General features: G+C 46.5%; 1 protein-coding gene across 2 annotated transcripts; it reads left to right on the forward strand.

Moving 5' to 3' along the window:
• The first annotated feature begins 389 nt into the window (after nucleotides 1-389).
• On the forward strand, nucleotides 390-27,743 carry peli1b (pellino E3 ubiquitin protein ligase 1b). Of its 2 annotated transcripts, none has more exons than XM_079280414.1 (7): nucleotides 390-490; nucleotides 14,356-14,661; nucleotides 20,086-20,215; nucleotides 20,647-20,748; nucleotides 21,024-21,221; nucleotides 21,895-22,083; nucleotides 26,093-27,743. In XM_079280414.1, the coding sequence occupies exons 2-7, from the start codon at nucleotides 14,579-14,581 to the stop codon at nucleotides 26,660-26,662; spliced, it is 1,272 nt and encodes a 423-aa protein (XP_079136540.1). In that variant the 5' UTR covers nucleotides 390-490; nucleotides 14,356-14,578; the 3' UTR covers nucleotides 26,663-27,743. The 2 variants fall into 2 exon arrangements, with proteins under 2 accessions (XP_079136540.1, XP_079136539.1); XM_079280413.1 differs by having other exon boundaries at nucleotides 394-486.
• The last annotated feature ends 117 nt before the right edge of the window (nucleotides 27,744-27,860 follow it).

Here is a 27,860-nt window from a genome sequence, read left to right on the forward strand (position 1 = left end):
CCAGAGTCCTTTGCGGCGACGCTGTCTCCACCTCCAGCGTATTCTCGCAGCCCAGAGAACGTGGTGAGCGGCTGAGCTCCGTGTTTACGTTCAGATGCTCACAACAAAGGAGGTCCACGCCGCGGACTGTCTGTCACTGCCACTGAAACGTGGATGTATTCTGGTCTTTACGGAGAACGTGAACTCCTCACAGCTGCAGGAGAAATAACACGAGTCCGCATCGGCTTACATTGCTTTTAACGGGGTTTACTTTTCATTTTTTCATGATTTTTTTGGTTGGTAAACCAGCCAAAAGAGGATAAATTAATCTATAATTCATCCAGTTTTTTTTTGTTTTTTTTAAACCGGGTTGTGCAGCGTTAGCCAGCCTGCTAGCCTGACAGCAAGTTGGGAGGAAAGCCAGGCAGCAAGCAGCAGCTGCTGCTGGAGAGGAATCCAGCGAGCACCGAAGACGACAACAAAAGGGACTTCATCATTTACATCGCAGTGAGTACGTGTTTACACCTGACTTCATATTCACACCGACAGTTTAAAACACACCAACAGATAGAGCACTGATCCACAGCGACTCAGTGTCCCTATTGTCACCTGCTTTGTCCGGACAACGGCTGTGACCACGCGCTGCTCGGTTTTATTACCTCAATTTAAATAAATGTCCAATTCATCCAGTAAGGTAAGTCACCACAGGGCTGTTGTTATGTGTGAGTGTCCTGCACACACACACACTCATGCACCTGTTTAAGGAAAAGATATAGTGGGCAGTGTGTGTGTGTGTGTGTGTGTGTGTGAGATGCAGGTATTAGTTTACTCCCAGTCTGCACAGCTGACCTGTCACAGGGAGGAGGAGGAGGAGGAGGAGGAGGAGGAGGAGCGGTTGAGTGAGAAAGGGAACATTGCCTGATAAGGAATTAAGCAAATGCACGGACTCTTGCCATTACTAGCGCTTGATGGCTGGTTAATGACCTCTCTCTCTCTCTCTCTCTCTCTCTCTCTCTCTCTCTCTCTCTCTCTCTCTCTCTCTCTCTCTCTATCTATCTATCTATCTATCTATCTATCTATCTATCTATCTATCTATCTATCTCTCTATCTCGCTCTCTCTCTCTCTCCTCCTCTCTTCATTGTTTTCCTCTCCCTCCCTCGTTCACCCTGAGCTGGTCAGCTATGTGATGACTCCCCCCCCCCCCCCCCCCCTCTTTAGAAATGTCCCAGCAAAGACGGGCGTGCATTACCTCCCATCTGCCCCACCAGGACGCACCGGGTCGTATATATTCCCATTGTCTGCGTGTCAGTGTGATGATTAATCAGGAAACTCTGCTGCCACTGCATTTCATTCTTCCTAAAAAGACTGATAAGTTACCAGAAATAAGTACAAAGTGTGGGGGGAGCTCCATTCACTACGGAGGCTTTGCATCTGCATCCAGCTGCATTGCTTCAGTCCAGCAATCCAGCTGGAGACAATTCAAACAACTCAATGTGCGTGTTGCAACTCATCAATTTCCTGCAAAAGGGTCCATATCAGACCTGTAACTAGTGTCTGTAAGAGTCAAGTTTGCAACACTGACACTGATAAAAGTGACGGCTGAAGGTTTGTCGTTGTTGCACGTACCCGTTTGTGTCTGGACATTTGCATTGGGTGTGTAGCCTGCAGGCCCGAGTGTGTGTGTGTGTGTGTGTGTGTGTGTGTGAGTTCTCCTACACTGTTTGGAGTCTCAGTTTCAGGGTACGAACCGGAGCCGACGGTGTGAGACGGGAGAGCAGAGAGAGTGTCTGATGTCTTAATGGAGGCTCAGTATCCTGAGTAACCCGGTCTGTGGGGACACAGGGAGGCCTCCCGGTCTCGCCCTGGTCTGGATGCTCTTATATCATCAATGTCGTCAATTCTTCTTAAATGCTTTTTTATTGTATTTAAAGGGTTTGTGTGGTCTTGTAGTTGTGCATGCTCAGCAGGTTTCGTGATCCACTAGGACCATGAAACTAGTTCAAAATACTGTTCACAGAATTACAAAAGAGCTTCCTATCACTCCAATGAATATGGAAACAATTCGATTATAATTGCTTTTATGTACATTTTTAGCTTGGGTGAAAAGGTTGAATCTGCAGTGGCTGCAGTGGCTGCAAATTGCAATACAGGATTTGGTTTTCAAATATAGCTGTTCATAATTCATCATTTCTTTCTGATCTCCCAAATCCGAGTTGTAAATACACATAACACCAGTGGCGGCTGGTGGATTTTTTTTTTGTTGGGAGGGCCATCCAGTCAATTTCAGCAAATAGTACAATTCAATGCAAAAAAAAAAAAAGGTATCAAAAACGCATTAGTACTTTGCAGTTACATTGTTATCATTTATTCCAACACTGACATAATAAGGACATCTTATTCATACAATTCAGTATATTAATATATATATATATATCATATAATAATAATACTCAGTATAATATGATCTATAAATACCATATAATCATAAATATACAATATAAATATCATGAATATATTATAATAAAATATAAATATCACATATAGTCTAATAGAACAAGTATATTTTAAGATGCCCCTATGAACCTTGTTTGTTGGAGAAACACCCAATCAGTGCGGTGAGGAAACCTGCATGTTTTTATGACAGTTATTTGTAACGGAACTTTGCTCTTCTGAGTGGCAAACCTCTCAATGACCTTCTTATTGAAGTCACGCATGTCCCTGACAAGTTCCTTCTCCATGGAGAGCACAGCCAGAGCATTAAAACGCTCTTGTACGTTACCGTTAGCATCGATGTAGCGTAGCACAAGCCCCAGCTGGCAGTGGGTGGAAATGTCCGTCGTCTCGTCTGCTTGAATGGCGATAAAATCAGCGTTCTCTACTTCCTCCAGAATGTAATCCCTTACACCCGACAGCATGCAGTCCAACAGCTCATTTTGTCTTCGACGTCCCTTTAAAAACGCTGGCTGTCTCCAGGTGCTCCTCCAGCACACCGTCGAGGGACGCAACAAAACCCACCCGTCCCTTGAACACGCCAGGGTTGTCCGAGGAGTCGGCCTCGTCATGCCCACGCAAAGCCAACTCAAAAGTCCCACAAAACTTGACACAATCAATTATTTTTGATAAAATGTGCCGGTTTTTATCCACCTCCTCGTGTTTCTTTACCGCAAGCCGGTGACCGTCGTCCAGCTGGTTAGCGAGAACACGCGAGATGAGAACTAGACACGGGCACTCCGGGAGAAAAAGACTTCCGGGAGGGCCATTCTCATCTGGCCCTCCCGGAAGTCTTTTTTAGGGCGCTGATTGGCTAAATTGTAAGTCACTCATTTATTTCTTTAATCAGTGATTGAAGCTGCTTATTAGACCCGTCTTCCTTGGGCCAAATCGATCTGACCCCAGCACGTGCACGCGCAATAGAGACGTGCACGGGGACAGCTGAGAGGTGCACCAGCGAGAGGACAAGCAGGGAAAAGCATTTATTTTGCGCAGATATCCTATTTTACAAATATTACTGGGTATATTACATAGCTCAAAAACACATATATTGACAATTTGTGTTATTTATTAATATTATTTAAAAAGAAAATTTAATAATATTATAATTTTTTTTTTTTTTGTGGCTCAAGGTGGGTGGGGCCCCGTGGCCCTCTATTGGCCGGCCGCCACTGCATAACACCCTCACCCCCTCACCCTTTAAACACAAATATAGCCCTCCATTCATTATTTGAGATTCGGAATGAATTGCAGGCAACAAATAACTAATTTGTGAGAAAACAAAGATCGATTTAAGGAAACACTTCTCCGTTGATGTGGTACCTGCTGCTCTGCAGACTGAGCGAAGTGTGAACTGTGTGGAAACCCACATTTACTGCATATCGACTTGATGGAAATGTATGAAAGCTGTAACAAGCATGCCAGCGGTCGGTGGTTAACACCTCTGTGTTGAGTGAGTGTGTTTGAGAATCCAACCCGACAACACGGCAAACGTCTGCAAACCTCCAGCAATGTGAGCCGCGTGTTCGCCGCGAGAGGAGGCTTTTATTTTGGTAGTTATTTGCATGTGCGTTGTTGTTTTTTGCGGCCCGCGTGTCAGCAGTTTCATCAGCGAGGGCGTCGGCTCAGCGGGGATCCTGCGGGTGTAATCTTCGGCACAGCTGAGCGGCAGTGCCCCCCCCCTCGCTGTGTGTGGAGAGCTTGGTGTTGGATTCCCGGTCCGGCTTACTCTCTGCCGGGGCCGGTAAACAGGCTGAAGTTTGTGAAGGGAGATTACGTCTGTCATGGAAAGTGGGTCAGGCAGTGGGCACGTTTTTATGGCCTTGTTTCTGAAGGTAGGGTTGGAAAGAGGGGGAGGGGGGTGCATTAAACCACCAGCGTTTTTTTCCATAGCGTGTGCTCGGTACAATTCTCTCATACTGTCATTATCAAGCTGTTACTCATAGCTTTACTAAAAAGGCAGAGAACATGGTGACTGTTTTTCTTTACCCCTCTGGTTGTATAGAAGTCTATAGAAAATGACTCTACTTCTCTCTTGATTTATTCCCTCAGTAAACATTGTGAACATGAGTTTATGTCTCAATCTCTAGTTTCAAGTCTTCTTCAATACAGCATGATGTTCATTTAGTACATTATGGTCCATTTAGAGTCACACAGACCATAAAGCAGGGGATGCTTTAGGGCGGGGCTACCCGCTGATTGACAGGTCTCTATTAAAATCATACAGCGCTACGAACGTGTTTGCAAATTCCCTAAATATGTATCCAAGTGAATAACAGTAATTTAAAATGAGGAGTGTAATTTCCCTCACTGCACTGAATGCATATGAATCATAACTCACACACGCAAGACTCTGCATGGGTTTGTGTCTTGTTGCACGTCCACCAACAGCGCTGTCTGTTGTGTGTCTGTTGTGTGTCTGTTGTGTGTCTGGGTGTGTGTGTGTGTGTGTGTGTGTGTTCTTCCCACTGAATCATTGATGAGGCTGTAATTTGAACGGCGGCCCTCCTATTTCTTCTCCTGCCTTCTGTCATCGCTGAGCCTCCTCCAGAACCGCTTACCGGTAAAACCAGTCGGCTGCTCTGCCCTGGAAACGAAGAAAAACAACAACCGTTTGTTTTGAAGTTAACAACATGGAAACAAACAGGCGGAGTAACTTCTCCAGTAATATTTGAGCGCTCGTGAATGATCACACTGTCGTGAAAGAACCGCCACTACACCATGTCGTGATGTCCTCACATCTGTTGTGACACGGTCCTCTGGAGTTCAGTACGCTGCTCTAATCCAGTCATTTCAACTAAATCGAACCGATAAAACTATGACGTACTCATGTTACATCTTACTCATGCTGTCAAATAAAACGTTGGTTAATAATTTAAGTCATTTATTAAGTGATAATACCAGTAAATCACTGGCTATTTAAACGTGAGTATTTGCTGGTTTCTACGTGACAGTTATTTGGATTTTGGACTTGTTGTCAATAACCGAAACAGTTTGAATAACTTTTCACTATTTTCTGACGCTCACAGACCAAATAATCAATCAGTGGAAAGAAGGAGTCGTTGGGATGACACGTTTGTTGTGAGTCAGATTCGTGTATTCTAGTCCACCGAGCTCCAAACGGGCCGACCCCGGACACGAGTCCGGCACTGAGGACTCTGTTGTGGTGGGACCGGATTCTTCGGAGATGCCAGTCTCTGAGACTCCAGAGCAACCAGCAGCTTGTTTTGATGAGTTCATTTAATTCTCAGCAGGAATTTGGCGCCGAAGAGTCCGACTCCAGTCTGGATTGTTCGGAGTGGATGACGGAGGTGTGTTGACGTGTGATGTTAACCCTCTGAACCCTCCGGTGGGATGGAAAAGCATGTTTTTCACCAAATTTCACAATCACCAAAACTACAACGTTCATCCGAGCCAGAAGCTGTAAAGGCCGTCATTGTCCTAAGATTTTCCTCTTTCCGACGGTCATTGAACACACCTTGTGTTACCAACGGTTCCGTCAGAAAACAATATTTCATCACAAACATTTTATTCCATGTCTCTTTTAAAATTTGTATCTGAACTAAACAGTTTGCTTTAATCAGATTCTATAAAAAACAATAAATTCTGAGCTCTTCAACGCAACCGGGAAGCCATGATTGATTCATCTGAGACCAACAGTCATGTGACAACAATTGTGGGAAACTTGGCCTGAACTTCAGGCTGTTAACACAGAGCAGAGAGGAGAGGCTGTAAGTAAATAGTTTAATATATAAAACATGTCGAGACATGTCGAAACATGTTGAGAAATGTTGGAATTATAGATTCCAGTGTTTGGCAATTTTTGTAAAATACTTTCTCAAAGAAATTCAACTTTTTCCTTGTTTGTGATTGATGCCATTCTAACTGTTGTTCTGCACTAAAGACATGTTCTAGTTCTCTCTACTTCTAGTCGTGATGGTTCTGTTTCCACAGAGGAGCAGAACTTTTATACGACAGTGAAAAACAAGACCTCAGAGAGCACAGGAGCAGGAAAACGTCCGCTAAACTGCTCCGGGTTCAGAGGGTTAATTGGTCGGAGGGTTCGGGCCGTACAGGACGTGTCCTCGCGTGTCGGCGGCCTCGTTGATGCCTCCTTCATTACGCTCACATCTGCTTTCAGCGGCGCGGCTCTGAGCTTTACATTCCTCACCTCGTGTCTAATGTTCGAGGCCTCTTCCTGACCCGGCTCCGCATATTTCATGCCTTGCTGTTTATAGCCGATGGGTGTGAGGATTGTTGTGGCAACGCTTCCTCGGGTCAAGTGTTGGGCCTCCAGCTCAAGCGGATTATTCTAATCCAACCTAGTTACCGACTACTCCCCCGTCGTAGGCACACAGCTATGGAAGACCCTCTTCAGAAGGAGCTTAGCGTGGCTGAATATCGGCCCTCTCCTCTGCCTGCGTAGCCTCGGCGTGTTGGGGAAGTGGTCGGCTTATCTGGTGGAAGCTAATGGTTCCTCCAGAGAGCCCAGACACCACGGAGTGAGCGTGTCCGGTGATATGTTCCTGAGAAACAGTGGTGATGAAAGAGGAGACAGATGGGCTGGAGCTAGTTCATCTTTAATGCTCCATGTTAGGGAGCGCGTGTGAACCCTCCTGAGTAAGCAGGTCGTTCATCACACGGTTCAAACGTCTGCTGTTCATTCACACACGGCCGACTCGTTCTATTACGTTACACTGCTGCTCAACTTTCTCTATTCAGACGAACAAAACGGATGTAATCAAACCTAGATCAATCGTTTCATCAATTATTCAAAATGGCATCAATTCACTGGTTTACTGAAAGAAAGCAGAACATCTTCTGCTCGTAGAGGAGACGTTTGTTGAGGCGTCACCATGAGCTGGTGAGTTGGAGCTCTGTCGTGGGTTGGATAAGTTCTGTAGAACCGCCGCAACTTATATTTTGTATGTTTTTGTACGTACATCGAGCTGCATATATACTTTATACCTGACCCTAACAAAAACAAACTAAACTACTGTTAAACGAAATATGCAAACACTAAATAAACCAAACACTCTAAAAACTAAACTAAAATGAAATCACAGTCATTGACAAACAAATAAATAACATCAACAGAGATTTGGACAAAAAAACCCGTCAAATTCTAAATGTTGTTGTCATCTCGAGTGGATATTTGCATTTCAACACAAAATTCAAAGGATTAGGAAATAAATGATTCCTGAATCTATTCACTGTTTGGAGCTTGAACGCACCATCATGTAACTAAATGGAACCGCCGTACGCTGAGTCACATATTTCATCTGAATATCGGCTCCTAATAAAAATCATTTTTCCGTTTTCCAGTCCGACAAATGGCTGATGCCTTCCACTTGCCTCGGGCAGCGTGATGATATTTCTGTTGTCTCTCAGTGACTCGTGCCAGGAGTTCACTCTCTGGCTCGTGCTGATAACGCAGCAGTCCTCTCCTCCGTGTTCACCCAGCTGAGCTTCAGGAGAGTCAGTTCACGCTCCATTAACTTCCTATTACGTTGCATCAGCTGTTGGTTTTTATCGTTCCTCTGGACGTCAGTACACACACACCGTGGGTTTATTCAGAGAGACGGTACACTGATTAACATCTGATGACTTCTACTCAGGAAGAGCAGCCGACTAAGCTGCACACATCCAGTCAAACGCATGCAGATCTTTACATCCAGGGAAAAAGGAAAAAAGGTGTTGATGCCCTTTTCTGAGATCCAATTTACACCAAAGAAAAGAGTGTGAGCAGGCTGCAAGATGAACACAAGCCGATTTTTTGATTAATCTCTGAAAGTGTGTGTGTAGAAATGCAGTCAGACAGGAAGGTCTGATTATTTACGTCGTAAAAGAGAAGGCCGGAGGCAGTCTGCGTGTTCCAGATATTAGTTACTTCATTGATTGCAGTGTAACAAAGCCTTTCTTCACTCGAACAGATTGCACCCTGGGTATTCCAGATGCCAGAAGCATGAACTGTGCACACAACTGTGCTGAAGCACACCACGGGGTTAACAATCAAAACTGTTAAATACATTTTGCAAAACGACTTCCTGTCCCTCCTCATTCTTTTCATGTTCTGTTCGTGTTCATGGATCGGACGAGTTGACCGACAGACAAGAGGCAGAATGGAAGATAGTCTGGCGTCCCCCCCCCCCCCCCCTCGGATCAGCTTCCGAGCACTGGACACCAGACCCAGGGCGTCTGGGAGCTCGCGCCCACACCAACCACCACATATGCAGCACAAGTTGCACTTCACTTCAACTACAAATGAAATCCCCACCGATGTACACGCACACACACACACACACACAGATGTACACACACACACACACACACACACACACACACAGATGTACACACACACACACACACACAGCCTCCCACGTGTCCAAAAGGACTTGACATGTTCGGGTTTAGAAACCAAAAGGATGAGCGCCTGCAGGCCGCAGGGACTTTTCTGCTGCGAGCTTCCTAGTGCGCACGCGCATCAGAAATTCACAATCAATCACAATATTTAATGTACGACACAAAGTTCACTTACAAGCTGAATTAACTATCAACAGTAATGTTCTGGAGAACAGAGACCACACGCACGCATCTCACTCACAGGTCTGCATTCAGGTGCTGAAACACGAGAGCGGATTCAATGAGTTAATATACTGCAACACATAATATCTTCTATCAGTAAGAATATTGTAAACATATTGTGACTAACATATTATTATTGTGACACTTCTACTCATCACTAGTGGGATATTTAATCCTTCTTATAATGCGTTGAAGACTGAAATTCTCCACAGGCGAACGCAGGCCTTTGACTCGTCTTTAAGTGGCGTTGAGAGGAAAGTGGCGTTGCACGGATGCGGTTGCTGGTCAGACCCGGCAGCGCTCTCCTCCTGCACGACGCGCCGCACGACGCTCCAGTTCAGTCGCCATTTGGAAAAGTAATGAACGACGTGACAGGAACGCGTAGGAGGCCTTTCATCTCCTGCTTCTTTCAAACCCATAAACCAGTGACTGACTGATGTCCAGACTTTTTCATTCACGTTTCCCATTAAAACTATTTAATATTTTCCGAAATAATTAGGACACACCACTTCTTGTTTACTCTTCTCACACTTTTCTCACTCTAACACGTCTGTGTGTTCTTTTAAAAAACAACTTTCACTGAAAGTCAAGATAACGGAGACGAGGAGACCTGTTCTTGTTCATTCTGTGCACATGTGAGTATATTGTTATTGCCGTAACAGAAATGTGCTCTTGTGGCAAAATTAGCCGTTATGTCTCCCGAGAGACCGTTTCACTGCGACTCCATCGGGTTTTAGCCTCCTGTGTTCCTCGAGGCCTCGGCTTTCAGCACGGAGACGCTTTCTCTCTGGAGCTGAAGGACTTAGACAGCTGTCTGAACAGGACCGAGGGTTCGGGGGTTAGTTGACAGCTAACCTCTTTAACATCTCCCCAAAACCTGAAGCATCACCATAAAACCACCGCTTTCACCATCAAAGCTTCGTAATCACTTCTAACGGAAAGTAGGCCAACACCCCCGGCCTCTGTGAAGCAGCAGAGTCATAACACGAGCGAATCATTTTCATGACCGATCTGTTCATTCTTCTTTTCGTGTTTATTTATCGATCGATTATCACAAAATAATGGAACATTTTCCCAGAGACCAAGATGATGTCTTGAGTTCTTTTGTCCAAAATCTCGAATATTTATTGATATTGCTGTGAAAACGACGCAAAAACTACATTTTACAAGATTACATCTTATCTCCGATGTCCTGATCGCAGTTTCCTTTTTGCTGAATGTCGGCCGATAACGCTCGTCGTGACACTTTATTGTAACTGCGACGGTTAAACTGTGCCATCGACCCGTGGTTCACATGCGGGACTCCGGTCCGTGACACCGCGAGATGAAATGTTCCGTCTCTGTGGTTGCAGACTTGGCCTTTGACCCTTCACCGTGAACCGTCCCCTAGAATGCTGCAGAGCTACACGACACCAACAAGTTAAGAAAGCCCCGCCGGTCTATCTGTGACAACGGCCGTGTGTCTCGAAGATGAAACGACTGAAGAGGAGGGAAAAGACGCACGGAGACTTTCTGAGTCTGAGCTTCTGAAGAAGACGTGGAACAGCCGGGGAGCTCAACAGAAACATGAAGGCTGAGGAAGGCCTGACAGGAAGTGGTGAGAGGCAGCAGCACGGGCGGCGTTAGCCATCGGATGACCTTCTTGATGAAGGGCTTCCGCAGACATCACAGCAGCCACAAGAGAGAAGACGAGCGCTCCTCCTTCGCCTCTTCTTCACACCGGCACCGGCACGACAGCCGGCTCCCGCCTTCAGCCCGCGTTGTTTCGATGCCTCGTTTGAAGCCCCGCAGGCAGAATATCAGCAGATCTATGAAGTGAACTGAACCCACATTCAGACAAGAACTCGTGCTTCCAGTTTGAATTTGTCAAAAATGTTGGAATACAGAGAAAGGAACAGATATTGTGAAATGAAGTGATACCTCTCACTACATTAGCGTTGTTATGTATGTTTCCGGTCTGTCGTCTTGTCCTGTAGCAGCAGCCGTCCTCCCAGAGTCTTTGCCAGACTTCTGTTGTTATTCATGACCAGCAGGGGATCGTTATGAAGTCTCTGTGTTGCACGTCCCGGTTTTCTTTTTCTACTTCTTTTTCTACCCGGATCTGGAGCCTGAAGTGAGCTTCTTTCTTCCTCGTTAGAACCTGTTTGATACAGTTTTTAATTCATCTTTTTTTAATCATTTTGTATCAAAAGCTCACTATTTCAGTGACATTTGTCTTCGTCGTGTGTTGTCGTAAACTGGTTACCGTTAGATTAACAAGGACTTGGAGTACGACATCTACGGGAAAATGTGCGTTTGTTGGCTGCTTAATCAGGACCGACTGCACCATGTAGACGGAGCAGACCACGCTGTAGTTCCTCTTTGAGGTCTTCTTGGTCCGTGACGTTGTTAACAGCATCTTCTGACTTACTGTTTAGTTTTCCGACCGACCGGCGGAGCGACTCGGCCTCTGGTTGTTTGTTTCCACAGAGCCCCGTGATCCTGAAAGTGTGTCACCCTTAAACACACCACAGTCATCACGCTTCACACACCGTCTCACGCGACATGAACAGTGCAGGACTGGAACCCTGCAGATAGCTTTGTTCACTCGGGGTGTGACCTGGTTGCTTGATACGAGCTCTGTTTCCCTTCGCATGGCTGTACACATCCAGCAAACGGCAGCGTTTGACACGTTGCACTCAAGAGGAGAAGTGCTGCTTCCGTGTGCGTGCACGTGTTGGTCAGTGTGAATGGCGGGTGTCCCACCGGGGCTTCCTTCCACTGGAGTTTTCCGAGGGCTTTTTGTAAGTGTGAGGTTTGCCGTTCCCGCTGTCGGCAGCACGCCGCTCCGACCCCTGACCTCGGGTCTGGGGTCGGCCTCGCTGAGCTTCCGGCTCTATTGTCGTAGCGCCGTGTGTCTCGGTAGCTAAGCGGCGGTTGGCGAGCAGCCACGCCGAGAGCTCCGTGTCCCGCAGAGCAGCAGAGGCCACGAGCTCAGTCAGACAAACACACCGACAACATTACATTCAAACGCCCACACGGGCTCACTGGCACTTCATCATGTTCACTTCACCAGTGGGTCAGAAATCTACTCGCCCAAAGTCAATCTCTACAAACAACGCAAGTCAAAAGTTAACTGCCATGTTTATCCACCTTCCTCTCCAACCTGAAGTCACTGTGAGGAACTTCTACCTGGTCCTGAACCGGTCTCACTGTAGTCCTGATCCTCTATGAACCAGGCTCAGTGTAGTCCTGATCCTCTATATGAATGTGTGTGTGTGTGTGTGTGTGTGTGTGTGTGTGTGTGTGTGTGGAGAGCACAGTGTTTTAGTATGCATAGCATGTGAGTATGTGGGATTAACCCCTCGTGTCGGGGGAGCAGGTGGGGCTGAGGATTTACCGTCTTCTTCTCACTGACACGTCCTCCATTTTGCTTTTATCACCTCCATCCAACATCCCGAAGCTCAGAATTAAAGCTGTAAAGATTCACAGCCACTCCCACCACCTGCTGAGCTCAGTGAGCAGCGTGTGTGAAGAAGCCGTTTATAACTCCGGGGCTGATGTGTGATGCGCTGGATATAGATCCTCTCTTCACACACTCTGAGCGAGACATCGGGACGGCAGCTCTAATTGAATTCAACGTGTTACTTCCTCGAGTGTGAAACGGTTTGTGTGGTTGTGAGGATTTCATGAGCAGGTCGGATCTCAGCTGGCAGGTGCAACAGTAACACGTAACTACGCGTCCGCTCGTACCGAGTACTGCTGCTGCCTGATGTTGACCGTGTGAACTTGCTCTCATGGGATTGTATCTTCAGCGTGTTGAGGGTGAAAGCCCCCCTCATCATCAGAGCACTTAGCTTCCTATTCGTTATTCATGTGTGGCTTTGCACTCTCTGAGCAGAAAGGCACTCTGGGAATTGTTCAGCCTCACGCGAGGAGGCCTGGAAGGGAAGCGATGACGTGATCATCTGCTGTCTGAGTTTCTGTTGCGCTCTTGTTTTGAAAGATTGCTCAGAATATATTATTATATTTATTGATGTTGTCAATGAGTGGAAGAGATGTGAGGACGCACAACAAAGATCACGAGTTTCACTTGAACCTGTGAAGTCCTGAGGCCTTTCTAACAGGAAGTGAAGCGGCCACATTCACAATATGATGCATTTAAAGCATTCGTGGATCCCAAGACGAGCGCGATCCGTCCTCTGAGCGCACAGACTGGAGTGTGATGTCATAACCGGAGTGATGCTGCACGATCAAAAGACCCTCGACAGATCCGCTGCAGCACGCTTTGTGTAACCAGCATCAGACTGTGGAACACACAGAATCCTTTAGTACCATATGTCGCTTTTAATTCATCAATCGTAATCGTTCTACATGGTTTCTTCTCACACATGAGTGTGTGTGTGTGTGTGTGTGTGTGTGTGTGTTTGAGTCATTCTCTGAAGTCAGCGTGTACTCCAGACCTTAGTCATGTCCCTGATGCTCTGAAGGACTTTTTTAATTCATCCGTTGCACGAAGAAAGTGTGTCGGTTGTGTATTTTGCATTTGTACTTACTGAGCAATTTTTGTCATTTTACATTTTCTGTGAAACTACGCTGTGCAGTAATTAAAGGGCATTTAGGGGGATTATTGTATATGTTTTTATTCGGGTATAGTCTCCTGAAATGAAGTGTTTTTTTCTCCACACTGCTCCTTTAAGGGGCAGTTTTGTTGTCCTCACTATTTATAATCCCCGTGGTCCTTTTCACTGAGAACTCCACTTGACCCGGACAAAGAAAAGCAGAAAGACGTTTGTCTTCTGCTTCTCCTGCAGCTGGAGCCTGGCCTGTGCAGTCCGAGGGGGGTCGATGATGTCCTCCCGGTCCCATCCCTCTCCCACCAGTAGCAACAAGTACTTCCCGCCCAAACGGCCCTGAGTTCAAACAACACAACCAATCCTCACGTCTGAAGGCTTCAAATACTACGAGAGAGGATTTTAAAACAATCATTTTATCTTTCTCCACGATAATCGTGAGGAAAAGAGAAGAAATGTAACATTCGCGTTGCAAAGCATCTGTCGGCAGCGTGTGTTTCTATGGTTTTGAACCACTGGACAACCTGTGTTTGTAGTTTTTAACAGATTTTTGCTTTTGATGCTCAGCCTGAACTGAACCAACGCTCCCTCTTCAGAAAACATCTCGTGTTCAGTGGAAGGTTTTCAGGAGAGCGAGCGGGATGTTTGAAACCACATCAACTGCAGTCTGTAGGAATCTAAGCACATGGGAATTAAAGAAATGAATCTTTGTGTTAATCTTCTTTCTTTCTTTCTGTCTTTCTTCAGGTCAGAACGTGAGAGACGGACACATGAAGCATGAGAGGGTGAAGCTGAGGCTCAGCTGACCCTTCCCCTTCCTCCTCCTCCTCCTCTCCCCCCGTGCTCCCTTCAATCGTCACCTCCCTCCCTCCCTCCCTCCCTTCCTCTCCCCTTCCTGTGTCCCCTCGCCCTGTTGGATCTCAGCCGTCTCGCCTCCCCTCCTCTTCCGACCCTCACTCAGCCGTGCCCGATGTTCTCCCCGGAGCAGGAGAACATCTCCACCACCGCCTCCACCAAAGTGCCAGTGAAGTATGGCGAGCTCATTGTGCTGGGGTGAGCAGCGGATACTCGTCTTCACACCCACAACACACCTGGAAATGCATCCCGGTGTCCGATCCCACGTGTGCATATTTGAAAGAAAGTCGTCGTACAAAGTCGTGCATTCCGTGTGACAAGGAAACACGTCGGCGAGTCGCTTTCTTCAGAGTCAGTTTCACTTTATTTTCACACACAAGGAAATTAGTCTGGTGCAGCGACAACATAGTCGTACATAAAACACATTTCATGAGGTTTTTGTGGTAGGATATTTGTCCCGCCCCCCTCCTCCTCCACTGTGATTGGCCAGCTGAGTTAAGAAGTGACGTTTAAACCAAAGCTGAACTTTTTTCAACACTCTGCAACCAGAACAAACGTACATATTCAAAACGTACAACGATACGGAGGCTCTGGAGTCCGAACCAAGGCCTCAAACTTTATCACTGCTTTCAATCGTGACGCTGCACTCCTTCTGTTCCTTTCAAAATAAAAGCCCTCGACATATACACTATTACTGTTTACCAGTGAACTCAAATTCCCTCGGAGCATTTCACTGCTGAGATGTGAAGCATTTATCATTTCAATACATGATAAAAGAAGAGGCTCTGAAAATGTTTTATGAAGGAGGAAACTGATGTGGCTCGTCTGTTGGACCTCAAGTAAACATAATTTATGTTTGTTTACAAGGAAACAGGGCTCCAAATGACAACTCTAATTGAAGAACAATATAAGTAGTTGTGGCGAACAGGAGGAAGAACTGTTGTTGTGGTAACAGACAGCGAGGGAGCGTACAGTCAGGATTCAGACACTTTGATGAGTTGAACTCGCTGATACCTTCTAACCAGCTCAGCAGACGAAGAAGAGGTGATCACACGCGGAACGTGCTCGTTGAAGAGTCGGAGTTCAGTATTTTTATTTATTTAAAGTTTATTTTTTTCATCGTTAACGCCGTGTTAAAATGTCTTCCTCCAGAGGTTTGTTTTGACTCAAGTCCACATACTCAGCTGTAGGAACAGAAACCCTCCACCCCATAGAAGACCTTTAAGTCCACACACACACACACACACACACACACTTTCTCCAATAACAACTGTCAGTGAAGGACTTCCTTTATCTGTCTGCCTCCTGTTTATTCCCACAAGGGCTATTCCACTCCACTCCCCGTCCCGGCCCACTCCACAGAGGAATGCACATGTCGGAAAGACTCCTGTCTCTCACACACACACACACACACACACACACACACACACACACACACACACACACACACACACACACACACACACACACACACACACACACACACACACACACACACACACACACACACACACACACACACACACACACACACACACACACACACACACACACACACACACACACACACACACACACACACACACACACACACACACACACACACACACACACACACACACACACACACACACACACACACACACACACACACACACACACACACACACACACACACACACACACACACACACACACACACACACACACACACACACACACACACACACACACACACACACACACACACACACACACACACACACACACACACACACACACACACACACACACACACACACACACACACACACACACACACACACACACACACACACACACAGTTGGTTTCACAGCTGACTCACAGTTTGTTGCTGGAGATGACCGTGGACATTTTCCCGAGTGAACCGCGGTTTTCCGTTTTGCTCCTGCTTTTTTCCGCTCCTATTTATTTATTTATTTATTTATTTATTTATTTATTTATTTATTTATTTATTTATTTATTTATTTATTTATTTATTTATTTATTTATAAATCGGTCGGGCCTTTGTAACATGTCAACAGGGTGAACACTTGAACACATTTCACAGCACGGACATCAGTGGCGTGCTCTGTCCAGGGGAGAGAATCCATCAATGCCTGTGTTTACGTGCACACTGTTATTCCGTATATTTCATAACATTCAGAATTTGATATGGCTCATGTAAACGGCTTGTTCCCTTTAGTTTTCTTGACGGATCATTTCCAGACTAAGACATGTGGAACATGCTGACGTTATTCAGGTTTTAGGAGCATTTTCTGGACAAGTATACATCGCATTCCGAATATACGTCTCAATAGGTGTTTTTACGGTAGTTTGCAATAATACGGCCTCTTGCCCGGTCAGCTCTGTTCGTTGTGGTTGCACACGGGTCTATACTGTAATATGTTGTGCATGTAAACAGAGTCCCTGTGACAGTTTGGGGGCAGGACAACCTGTTTAAGCTTAATTACTGGAAACAGAAGCAGAAACAGAAGTTCTTTCTGGTCACATCCTGAACTGAACAGAACACATGGCTCAGTTTGACATCCTGCCTTCATCCCTGCTGTGGAGTCGTGGCTGCTCTCGGAACAGGAACGAGCTCGCTGAAGACATTTCGATTGAGAGTTCTGTCTGATTGATGGCTGAACTGTGATCATTGAGTCTCACTGAAGAGGCTGATGTCTGTCTCACTTCGGTCGCTGATATCTGGAGATGGACAACCATTCAGAAGTGTGAACCAGGCTGCCCACAACAACAACGATATAAATCATTTCACAGATCATTCTCACTCAGGTGGATTCCACACCACGGTTGTTACGACGATGTCGTTGTGATCACGCTCAGAGCGGTAGAAACACTGACAGTCACTCAAACTTAGAGTCAAGTGTCGCCTCTTGTCCTGTCGCTCGTAACATGTTGATGATGTCGGTAACGGTTGCCCCGGGTTACCAGCTGGATGGAAACATGGACTGTATGTTAGAAGTGGACGTAGTCATCATGACGTCACCCACTGGTTTGTGGACTGATGTTTTGAAGCCTCGAGTTTGGCAATTTAACCGTCGCCATCTTGGATTACGGCCGTTGCCATGTTTTTTGCAACCGTAGAGACGCCTTAACGTCTCTGGTAGAGACCTGTCAATCACAGTGTAGCCCCGCCCTAAAGCATCCCCTGCTTTATGGTCTGTGTGACTCTAAATGGACCATAATGTACTAAATGAACACCATGCTGTATTGAAGAAGACTTGAAACTAGAGATTGAGACATAAACTCATGTTTACAATGTTTACTGAGGTAATAAATCAAGAGAGAAGTAGAGTCATTTTCTCATAGACTTCTATACAACCAGAGGAGTCGCCCCCTGGTGGACACCAGAGAGAATGCAGCTTTAACACACTTAAACACTGGCATTGGCTTCACTCGGCAGAACCGGAGGTTGCCCTCTGGATGGAAATCGATGATCCGCTGTGGTGACCCCTGACGAGAAGAAGAACAAGAAGCTTTTTGTTTTGAGAGCTGTGCTAACTAACCGGCTCAGCTGGAGCTCACCTCCACCCGTTTGGTTCTCCCAGCAGACTGAGACAAAGTGTCTGGATTTAATGGAGACTCCCGTGTGACCAAGAACAGGCTAATTGAGAATCCCATCAACACAGAGAACAGTGCTGTGTTTGGCCTCCTCGCTAACCCTCAGTCCAACATCGCCACGCTTGAAGCCCGGCGATGCTAAAGTCCTGACCCGGAGGAACGCTGCTGCGTCTCATGGGACGGGCTGGACTTCCATGTGGCTCTTTAAACAGCTGTGACGTCAATGGAGACATTACACTCCCTCCAAATCCATCACTGTCTGTCTGTCTACGTGTGTTAACACAGTAACTCTGCGGCCGCATGCACGTTTCTGCACATTCGTAGTGCAGAGACGCTGCTCTGCAACAGTGCAGCTGTGTGTTGCGTCGGCAGAATGTTGTTCATTTAAGACGGTTTATATTCTGTGTTAAGTTTTGGCACTAAGACGTCTATTATGTCATTTAATATCTTCTTTATGACTTCTATATGTTTACATATATCTATATGTTTACATATATGTTTACATGTGAACACACAGCCTGTCTCTGTGGTCACAGGTTTACTGTATGAGTGGCAGCGTGTTGCTGCACACTGAGCGTCACTTCACTGGTGTTTGGAGGGAACACGCTTGTTGTGCGGATAAAAGACTTCAGTGTGTGTCTGCACACACGGACTAACATTTTCCTAACTGGTTCTTCCTGAACGAGCTGCGCACGCACACACGGACACACACACACACACACACACACACACACACACACACACACTCTTTAACACACACACACACACACACACTCTTTAACACACACTAACTTGTTGCTAAACTTTGAGAGTATTTGCAGACATGAATGCACTCTCTCACGTTACTGCGACCCATGGGAACCTGGGTTTGAACGCTTTGAGCTTTCTCCAGCAGACCCCTCCCCCTTCACCATGGTTACGCTCCTGCCATGGTTACCCTTCCCAAACTGTTGCCGCGGCTCTGTTCCCTCGCCATGGTTACTCACAAACCCTCCCGGCGGCGTTTGATCCCAGAGATCAGCTCCTCAGAGACGCCTCCACGTCTCTCAACCCGTCTGAGCCGTCTTCACTGGACCGGGGGGCTTCAGATCAAGAGTCTGAATGTTTACTCACTAACTGGTCCTGAACCAGGCTCAGTGTAGTCCTGATCCTCTCTATGAACCAGGCTCAGTGTAGTCCTGATCCTCTATGACCGGTCCACCGTGGACAGACCCAGATCCTCCAGCAGAGACCGGTCCAGTTGAGTGTCGTTACAGTACGTCAGTGGAGCCGGAGGAGTCCATAACTTCTATGGCTGCTGGATGTCATAACAACGTTCGAGCAGCGGTGTTTATGCATGTGCTAATGTTTATAAAGCTGCGGTTCTGTTAGCAGCAATATCACTTCACACTGGTGATGGCTTATCTGAAACACGTGTGTGCAACACAGAGTGGAACCTTGTGTAACCTGCTGTTTGACAGAGTCAGATGTGTTCACTTATACCTGGAAAGTGCAGCTGCAGGGTTTTAAATCAGGGTTCGAGTCAGAAACACACAAACGGGCCGTTGATGGGTAGCTGGAGGAGACGGATCTTTTCTCAATGTTTTCTTACTTTAAGATGTTTACACTGAGACACAGCAGCTCAGTCACAGGGTCCATTCTGTCGGGGGGGACGCCTCTGAACGCCTCCCTCCTCGCCGTGCATCAGCCTAAATCAGCCTCTTTGTGTGTTTATGTTCTCAGCCTTTCTGGGGTTGTGTTTGGAGGGTTTTGTTGTTAATGGGGACATGATGATCTTTTGTTAAAAAAGCATGTATGGAAACTGGAAACCGCTGAGTGTGTGTGTGTGTGTGTGTGTGTGTGTGTGTGTGTGTGTGTGTGTGTGTGTGAATATGGTCTTAAGGGCATAGAGGGAGTGCACCAAAATGCCTCAAGCAGTTTTCCAGTGTGTTTCATGGCTCCTCAGACAATAATGCCCTTTTGTTTTGTGTGTGTATGTGTATGTCTGTATGTGTGTGTGTGTGTGTGTGTGTGTTCAGGTACAATGGCTCCCTGCCCAACGGGGACCGAGGCCGACGTAAGAGCCGCTTTGCACTTTGCAAGAGACCGAAGTCAAACGGGGTGAAACCCAGCACAGTTCACATCGCCTGCTCTCCACAGGCAGCCAAGGTGATCACACACACACACACACACACACACACACACACACACACACACACACACACACACACACACACACACACACATTCAAGAAGTTCAGCAAAGCTTCCCAGAGTAAGCAGAAAAAGGGAGAAGGAGGTACAAGTCTGAGTTTAAAAGGGATTTGAACAATAGTTTTTTTACACGCTGTTGAACTGGAACACGCTGAAGCTTCATCGGAGAAACTACGGTGACCGGTCCAGTTGAAGGTAACTGAGCGTTCTCCAGTAAACGCCTGGGAAGCACATGTCCGTGTTATAAGCCATGAGGCCGCCCAGGAGTTCAGTGAACAGAGGGGCTGGACACGCCCCCCCCTTCCTATTTGTATCCATTGTTCTGGTTCAGTCCTCGTGTGCATGCAACACTTCTGTCTCCTCACCGTCCGTCCTCTCTTCCTTCAGGCCATCAGCAACAAAGACCAGCACAGCATCTCTTACACTCTGTCTCGAGCCCAGACGGTGGTGGTGGAGTACACCCAGGACAGCAACACAGACATGTTCCAGGTAACACGCCCTCGGCTCTTACAGACACAGTTACAACCATTATTTATCACCACCTCCGTGGCTTTTCTTGTAATATCGCGTTACTTTCATCCAATCTTGGATTTCTCCTGTAAATCAAACGAAGGTGCATTTGTCAGATCTGAACACAGACGTGATGCGCATATGATCAGATTCAGTGTGACTTCATTCCTTATCTTTGATGTTCAATGTGAGAAAGCATCCTGATGACTGTAATGCATCGTTGACCACGTCTTCTTCTTCTTCTTCTTCACCAGATCGGCCGGTCGACGGAGAGTCCCATCGACTTCGTGGTGACGGACACGGTGGCCGGCAGCCAGAGCAACGCGGACACCCAGTCGGTCCAGAGCACCATCTCCCGCTTCGCCTGCCGCATCATGTGCCAGCGCACGCCGCCTTACACCGCGCGCATCTACGCCGCGGGCTTCGACTCCTCCAAGAACATCTTCCTCGGGGTGAGCTGCGTTCGGAGAACAAGGGAGGAGAGAGCGGTGGTGCTGTGTGGTGATGGCTTTTGTCGGCTTTTATTCATGCCGACGTTTTGGCACCGGCTCTCAGTGTGGACAACAAAATGCTGCTAATTAAGTGGAGAATGAATGTCCACTGCTCCGGCTGCAGCTTTATTGTGCTCGGCCCCCTGTTGAGTTCTTTGGTTCTTTATTTGTGTAAATAATAAAATAAAACAAAATAGTGGAGCTATACAATGAGGTAAAGCACAACCACTGAGGGTTTGTTGAAGAACCCACATTAGAGACGGCTGTATGTGTTTGCCACCAATTTACAAACAGACATTTTTTTAAATATTCCAATTTTTTAAATAAATTGTATTTAATATATATTTTTAAGGGAAATCAGTTGCATATATTAGCAGCTTTCTAAAATGTCTCTGTAGGTTTTTTTTGGCTTATTAATTGTCGACAAAAAAGGTTATTATTATGATCTTTCAGATCTTTTTCTTAAAATCATAAATGAGTGAATGTGAAGTGAAGCAGGTAAGCTGGACCTCTAACTGAAAGCTGAGTGTGTCGGCCACGTCCCAATATGAATAAAAATATAAGCTGAAACTACAGACTCGGGACTGTCCCGTCATTTGTCCCGACCTCACCTCCTCTTGGTTTTTCCCATCAGGAGAAGGCCGCTAAGTGGAAGACGTGCGACGCTCAGATGGACGGGCTGACCACCAACGGCGTGCTGGTGATGCACCCTCGAACCGGCTTCACCCAGGACTCCAAACCCGGCGTCTGGAGGGAGATCTCCGTCTGCGGCAACGTCTTCACCCTGAGGGAGACTCGATCGGCACAGCAGCGGGGGAAGATGGTGAGGACAAACATCCCACATTCACTGGACATGGGCTTTTCTACATGATGAGGATGAGGAAGATGACCTCACTCATCAATAGCAAACACAAGATATAGGATAGCAAGCTGACAGCCTGCAGGAACTGATTTATTTGGCCACTTGGCAGCAGAAACAAGTTGTAAACACCACATTGACGCACATTGAGTCCAACATTATCTCCGCTTTTCTTCTCCACCAACGCCTGAGTGAAGTCTGTTCAGTGCTTTGAAGTTACGGCTGCGTGCTCAAGGACCTTCTCGTGGTTGCGGTTGTTCACACTTTTCTGAAAACACCTTTTATTGCCTGTTTTGTTAGAACCCGACTGCTGACTCCTCACTTTCCACTCCTAACGATACTTCAGTGGTCGTTACAGACGCACCTGGCCGAGTCGAGAGTTCTAGTTCTTTCTTTCTTTGTCTTTCTTTATTTATGTCTTTCTGTCCTTCCTTCATCGACATCAATCAACAGGTCCGGCCGTCCTACCTGTGTGTGTAACGAGATCCTCCGGCTGACGTCAGAGCCTCTCAGCCAATCGGAGCGCTCCCTCGTCAGCGTGGTCGTCCTCTGTTGTTTGAGTGACTGGATTTAGTTTGTTTGTGTCTTTGATGAGGATGTTTCTCCTTTTTATTCAGTCACCCACAACACACACACACACACATCATCAACCACAACAACCGCACAGTCAGCAGTTCTGACGTCACCGCGTCTCTTTATCTGGCGTCCCACCTGTTTCTCCAGCGCAGCACAATGAACAGCTCTCTTATCTCCACCTGCCCTTCACCGCGCAGAGCGTGAACTGTGTGCGTTCTCCAGCGCCGTAGAACGCGCTCAGTATCTCAGTCGATTGGCAATTTAGATGGTCGGCAAAGCAGCAGTTCCCATTATGCACGGTGACGGAACATGATGGGGTTTCATTGGACACCGGAGTGGAGAACCACTCAGGAGACTCTTTCTGTCTTCTGTGTGCTGATGCTGTCACAGAGATGCATCTTTCACACATTTTGGAAGGATTATGTTTCTATTACTCAGAAATAAGACAAACTACAAACTGAAATGATCTGCTTCGGCTGAAATGTCTGTGTGTCAGGTGACCTTTGAGAAGAAATCTGAAAGCAAACAGGAGACATTTATAGTTCATTAGAATGATCGACATAGATGGAGACTGTGTTTCCATACAGCCAATCAAGTGGCTCCATTTGAATCGGTATTTGCATAAAGCAGCATCGTCAGCGTTCTTTAGGCAGACGATCACACTCAAGACCAAACAAAACCACATTAGTTCGCTGCTAAGGTTCTTCCTTCTTATGGAACTTTGAAACAGGAAAACAGAAGTCTTCTTCTGGATCTTTGCTTCTTCAACGAGCCAAACAAACGACATCAAACCGAAGTAAAGCAGCATTTCTCCTATTTTCCACCTTTTCTCTCTTTTTTTTACGTGCATGAAAAACACTGACGTTGAAAAATGAACGACCAAATATGATTTCAGTTTGACTTTATTAACATCATGCAATACTTTCAGACTTTCAGCTCTTTTTAATCTATTTAATGGAGACTGTTGCTCTCTACACGGGATGACTGTCAGCTGAAGGACTTTCTGATTGAATGGGTGGAATAAAAAAAGTCATCTCGGCATGTTTGCCAAAAATCTATCTGAGCTAACTGTGTGTGTGTGTGTGTGTGTGTGTGTGTGTGTGTGTGTGTGTGTGTGTGTGTTGATAGTGTGCTGTTCCCTTGTTTGTAATCTTGCCTGTCCTTAGATTAAAAAAAAAAACATCCTTCATCAGAGAAACACAACATCTACTGACAGGAAACAAGTTAGGCTGAAAATATTCATGTTAATAATTCGTGTTTTTGGAGGATGTTTCTATTTGTTCTGAAGTCATAAACATGAGGAGATGTTCTGGTCGTGACTGTGAGGGAAAGATGGTTTGTTTCAGTTTGTGCACAGACTCACTGAGCCAACAGCTGCATGTCCTTCTGCAGTTGGACACAAGGTTGAATCCGGCTTAATTAGGAGTATCTTACAGTGCAGTTCTCTCTCACACACACACACACACACACACGCACACGCACACACGCACACGCACACACTCAGCGGTTTCCAGTGAGCCTGTTGTGCAGTGTAATAAATGAGTAGCGTGTCGGAGCTCCTGCTGTGTTTAATGAAAGCTTTTGTGCTGATAAATGATTCACTGCGTGTGAATTAAATGATGACGTGTCGAGGTTTGGAGGCCGTGCGGATGTTTATATGGATCGAGTCATTCGACTGAAGTGTGCTCATTTATTTATCATCTGACATGTTTTTCTCTTCGTGTGAAATTCGGAACATATCGCTTGCCTCCTCACGGCTGTCATCATGGCGATAACAAGTTGATGCTAATATTATGAAACGTTACGGCACTAACGTTTCTACGATACCGTCGGTTCCGCGGGTCAAAGCTCGAGACTAATTTACCTGATAATTCTACATTTGCAACAATAAACTGTGTTGGAATCGACAGAAAGAGGGCTCGTTAATGTTAGCTGTTAGCGGTTAGCAGCAGGTGGGCAGCACAGTCCTGCTCAGCTAACAGCTAACAGCTAACATGTGGAGGTTACATTATGATGCGTTCAAGCTCCATTCAGAAAACATTCATGCAAATGTGAATAAATGTTGAAGAACATGGGATTTATTGTTTTGTTTTTTGACAATCGTTGAATTTCTCTGGCGTTGGTATCGTCTGCTGCAGGAAGAGACATGTGATCCTAAAGCTTCTGGTTTGAAATCCACTGAACAGCTGGTGGAATAAAACAACAACAGTTTCTCCTCCAGAGAGACGCTGAACTCTGACCTCTGACCTCTGACCCCTTCCAGTTGAGCAGCTCGTCGGCCAACAAGCTTCAACTGGGCCGAAGTGAATGTGTGTGTCAGTGTGTGTTACTGCATCAGTGTGTGTGTGTGTTACTGCATCAGTGTGTGTGTGTGTGTTACTGCATCAGTGTGTGTGTGTTACTGGTCAGTGTGTGTGTGTTACTGGTCAGTGTGTGTGTGTTACTGCATCAGTGTGTGTGTGTTACTGGTCAGTGTGTGTGTGTTACTGGTCAGGGTGTGTGTGTGTGTGTGTGTTACTACGTCAGTGTGTGTGTGTGTGTGTGTGTGTGTGTGTTACTACGTCAGTGTGTGTGTGTGTGTTTGTTCCACTAACCTCACCGGGACAGACCGAAGGTTAAATGTGTTTTCCTCGAGCAACAACGTGACCTCACCGTTCATCTGAGTGATGTCACCACAAACCCAGAGAGCTGCTCCTCCCCTCCTCCGAGTATCTCTCTCTCTCTCTTTTTGTTTTTAAATAGTTTGTCGTCATCGTCTCATTTTAGCCGAAGCGAATGTTTCATCCAGATTGTAGTTTTCTAAATGTTCCAGCAGCAACTCTTTGTGCTTCCTCCTCTGATGTCATGCCTGCGCTACGCTGCCACCTGCTGCTCTCAGACAGACACTACAACATGTCAGTACCTCCATCCTCTAAACTGGTTATCCCTCTCTCCGATGAGGGGGGGCTGGAGACTCTCCCAGCATGCATTGGGAGAGAGAGGTGCGGTGGGACAGGTAGCTGGAATCAGTTCAATAGAAGTCAAACAAAATGAGGAACAATTGAGAAAATCTTGAAAGAAATTTAAACATCACCAGCTTTTATCTCCTCATGTTGAACTGAGTGTTTTTACACAGACACATTATGAAGATGTCACTCTCTAAACTTTTGATGCATTTTTTTATCTTCTGGACTTTTAATAAACCAAAAGAGTTATTAAAATAATAATCAGCAGATGAATCATCACTGTATTACTGAAGCTGTAACTGTGATGATGATGATAAACCTTCATGTTCTCCACAACATGAACTGTCATCAGCATGCTCAGTGTGCAGTTAATACTTCATATATATGTATATATATATATATATATATATACATATATATACACACACTTTATTCACGTCTCTCTGTTGCAGGTGGAGACGGAGAGCCAGGAGCTGGTGGACGGCTCCCTCATCGACCTGTGCGGGGCGACCCTGCTGTGGCGCACCGCTGAGGGCCTGTCGCGCACCCCCACCCTCAAACACCTGGAGGCGCTGCGGCAGGAGATCAACGCGGCGCGGCCGCAGTGCCCCGTGGGCTTCAACACGCTGGCCTTCCCCTCCATGCGGCGCAAGGACACACCGGACGAGAAGCAGCCCTGGGTCTACCTGCAGTGCGGCCACGTGCACGGCTACCACGACTGGGGCGAGGAGCGGGAGGGCCGCGAGGGCCGGCAGCGGGAGTGTCCCATGTGCCGCGCCAAGGGCCCCTACGTGCCGCTGTGGCTGGGCTGCGAGGCGGGTTTCTACGTGGACGCGGCTCCGCCCACTCACGCCTTCAACCCGTGCGGCCACGTGTGCTCGGAGAAGACGGCGGCCTTCTGGAGTCAGATCCCGCTGCCGCACGGCACGCACACCTTCCACGCCGCCTGTCCCTTCTGTGCCCAGCAGCTGACCGGCGAGCAGGGCTTCGCCAGACTCATCTTCCAGGGGCCCCTCGACTAGCTTCCCACAATCCTTAGCGTGAAGCTGGAGCCTGTTGTTTGATAAGACCCTGCAGACACCGGGGAGCTACACAGATCTGGTTTTATTTCCTCTGCCATTAAGATATGAACTTTTGTCTGGACTTTTTTGTCTCGCTCTCATTTTTCAGTGACCTTTGTGTTGATTTTTTTTCATGAATGACAACAAAGATTTCTATATTTTCACGTGAAACCAGAGACACAAAACAAACAGAACACTGCTGGGTAAACCTTTTTTGTTTGTTTCTGGGAAAGAACTTTCAGCAACAGTATTTTTCTAAATTACTAACGCGCCGCGGTGCAAACGTGCGGCTTTTATTCATGTTTATTGTTGCAATATTCATCTGTGTATCTCTCAGAGCTGATTTAAACAAAGATGTTTATTTATGGCCCAGGAACCAGCGGCTTCATCCTCTTATCCGTCGGATAACTTCAGCTCTATTACGCGTTTTCATTTTAGACTTCAGTATATTGTTGATCAGATATAACGTTTTAAATGTCTTCCGAGGGTTTCGTCTGTTGTTCACCCCTCAGATCTGTTTGTCGTATTTATACCCCTCACTTTGTGTGTCAACCCCCCCCCCCCCTCGCCTTTTTCACATTCAAAGCAATAGACTTGGACCGTAAACCTCCCAAAGCATTATGGGAAACTGAGTCTTCTAGGCGTCTGTGTAAACACTCAGACTTCCTCCCTTTAAAGTCCGACTGACGCGTTTCTGTTGGTGAGAGAATCTCTTCTGATCACATTGGCCACGATACCGCAGTGATGTAGCTCACACACACACACACACACACACACACACACACACACACACACACACACACACCATAATACACACGTCTAGTCTGGATGTCCTTCACCCACTTCTTGTCTCGTGGTGTCTGTCTGTGGGTAAAGTGTGAGTAAAGGGCTTCACTCTGTGTCTCTGTACTGTTATCTCAACCCTGTTTTTACTTCCTCCACTCGTCTTCCTCCTCTTCCTCTTCTTCCTCTTCTTCCTCTTCTTCCTCTTCATCTCCTGTCCGGAGTCTCCTTGTGCTCGAAAAGGCAAAAAAGCAAAGAATGTTTCCAGCAAACACTTTTTTTGTAACAACTTTAAACAATAAAGTGTAAAAGTGACATATTTGAGTGTGTGCTGGGTTATGATTACAAACTGACTAAATGTCTTCGTTCTGCAGCA

This window comes from Melanostigma gelatinosum (assembly GCF_949748355.1).
Source record: "Melanostigma gelatinosum genome assembly, chromosome: 12".
NCBI lineage: Eukaryota > Metazoa > Chordata > Actinopteri > Perciformes > Zoarcidae > Melanostigma > Melanostigma gelatinosum.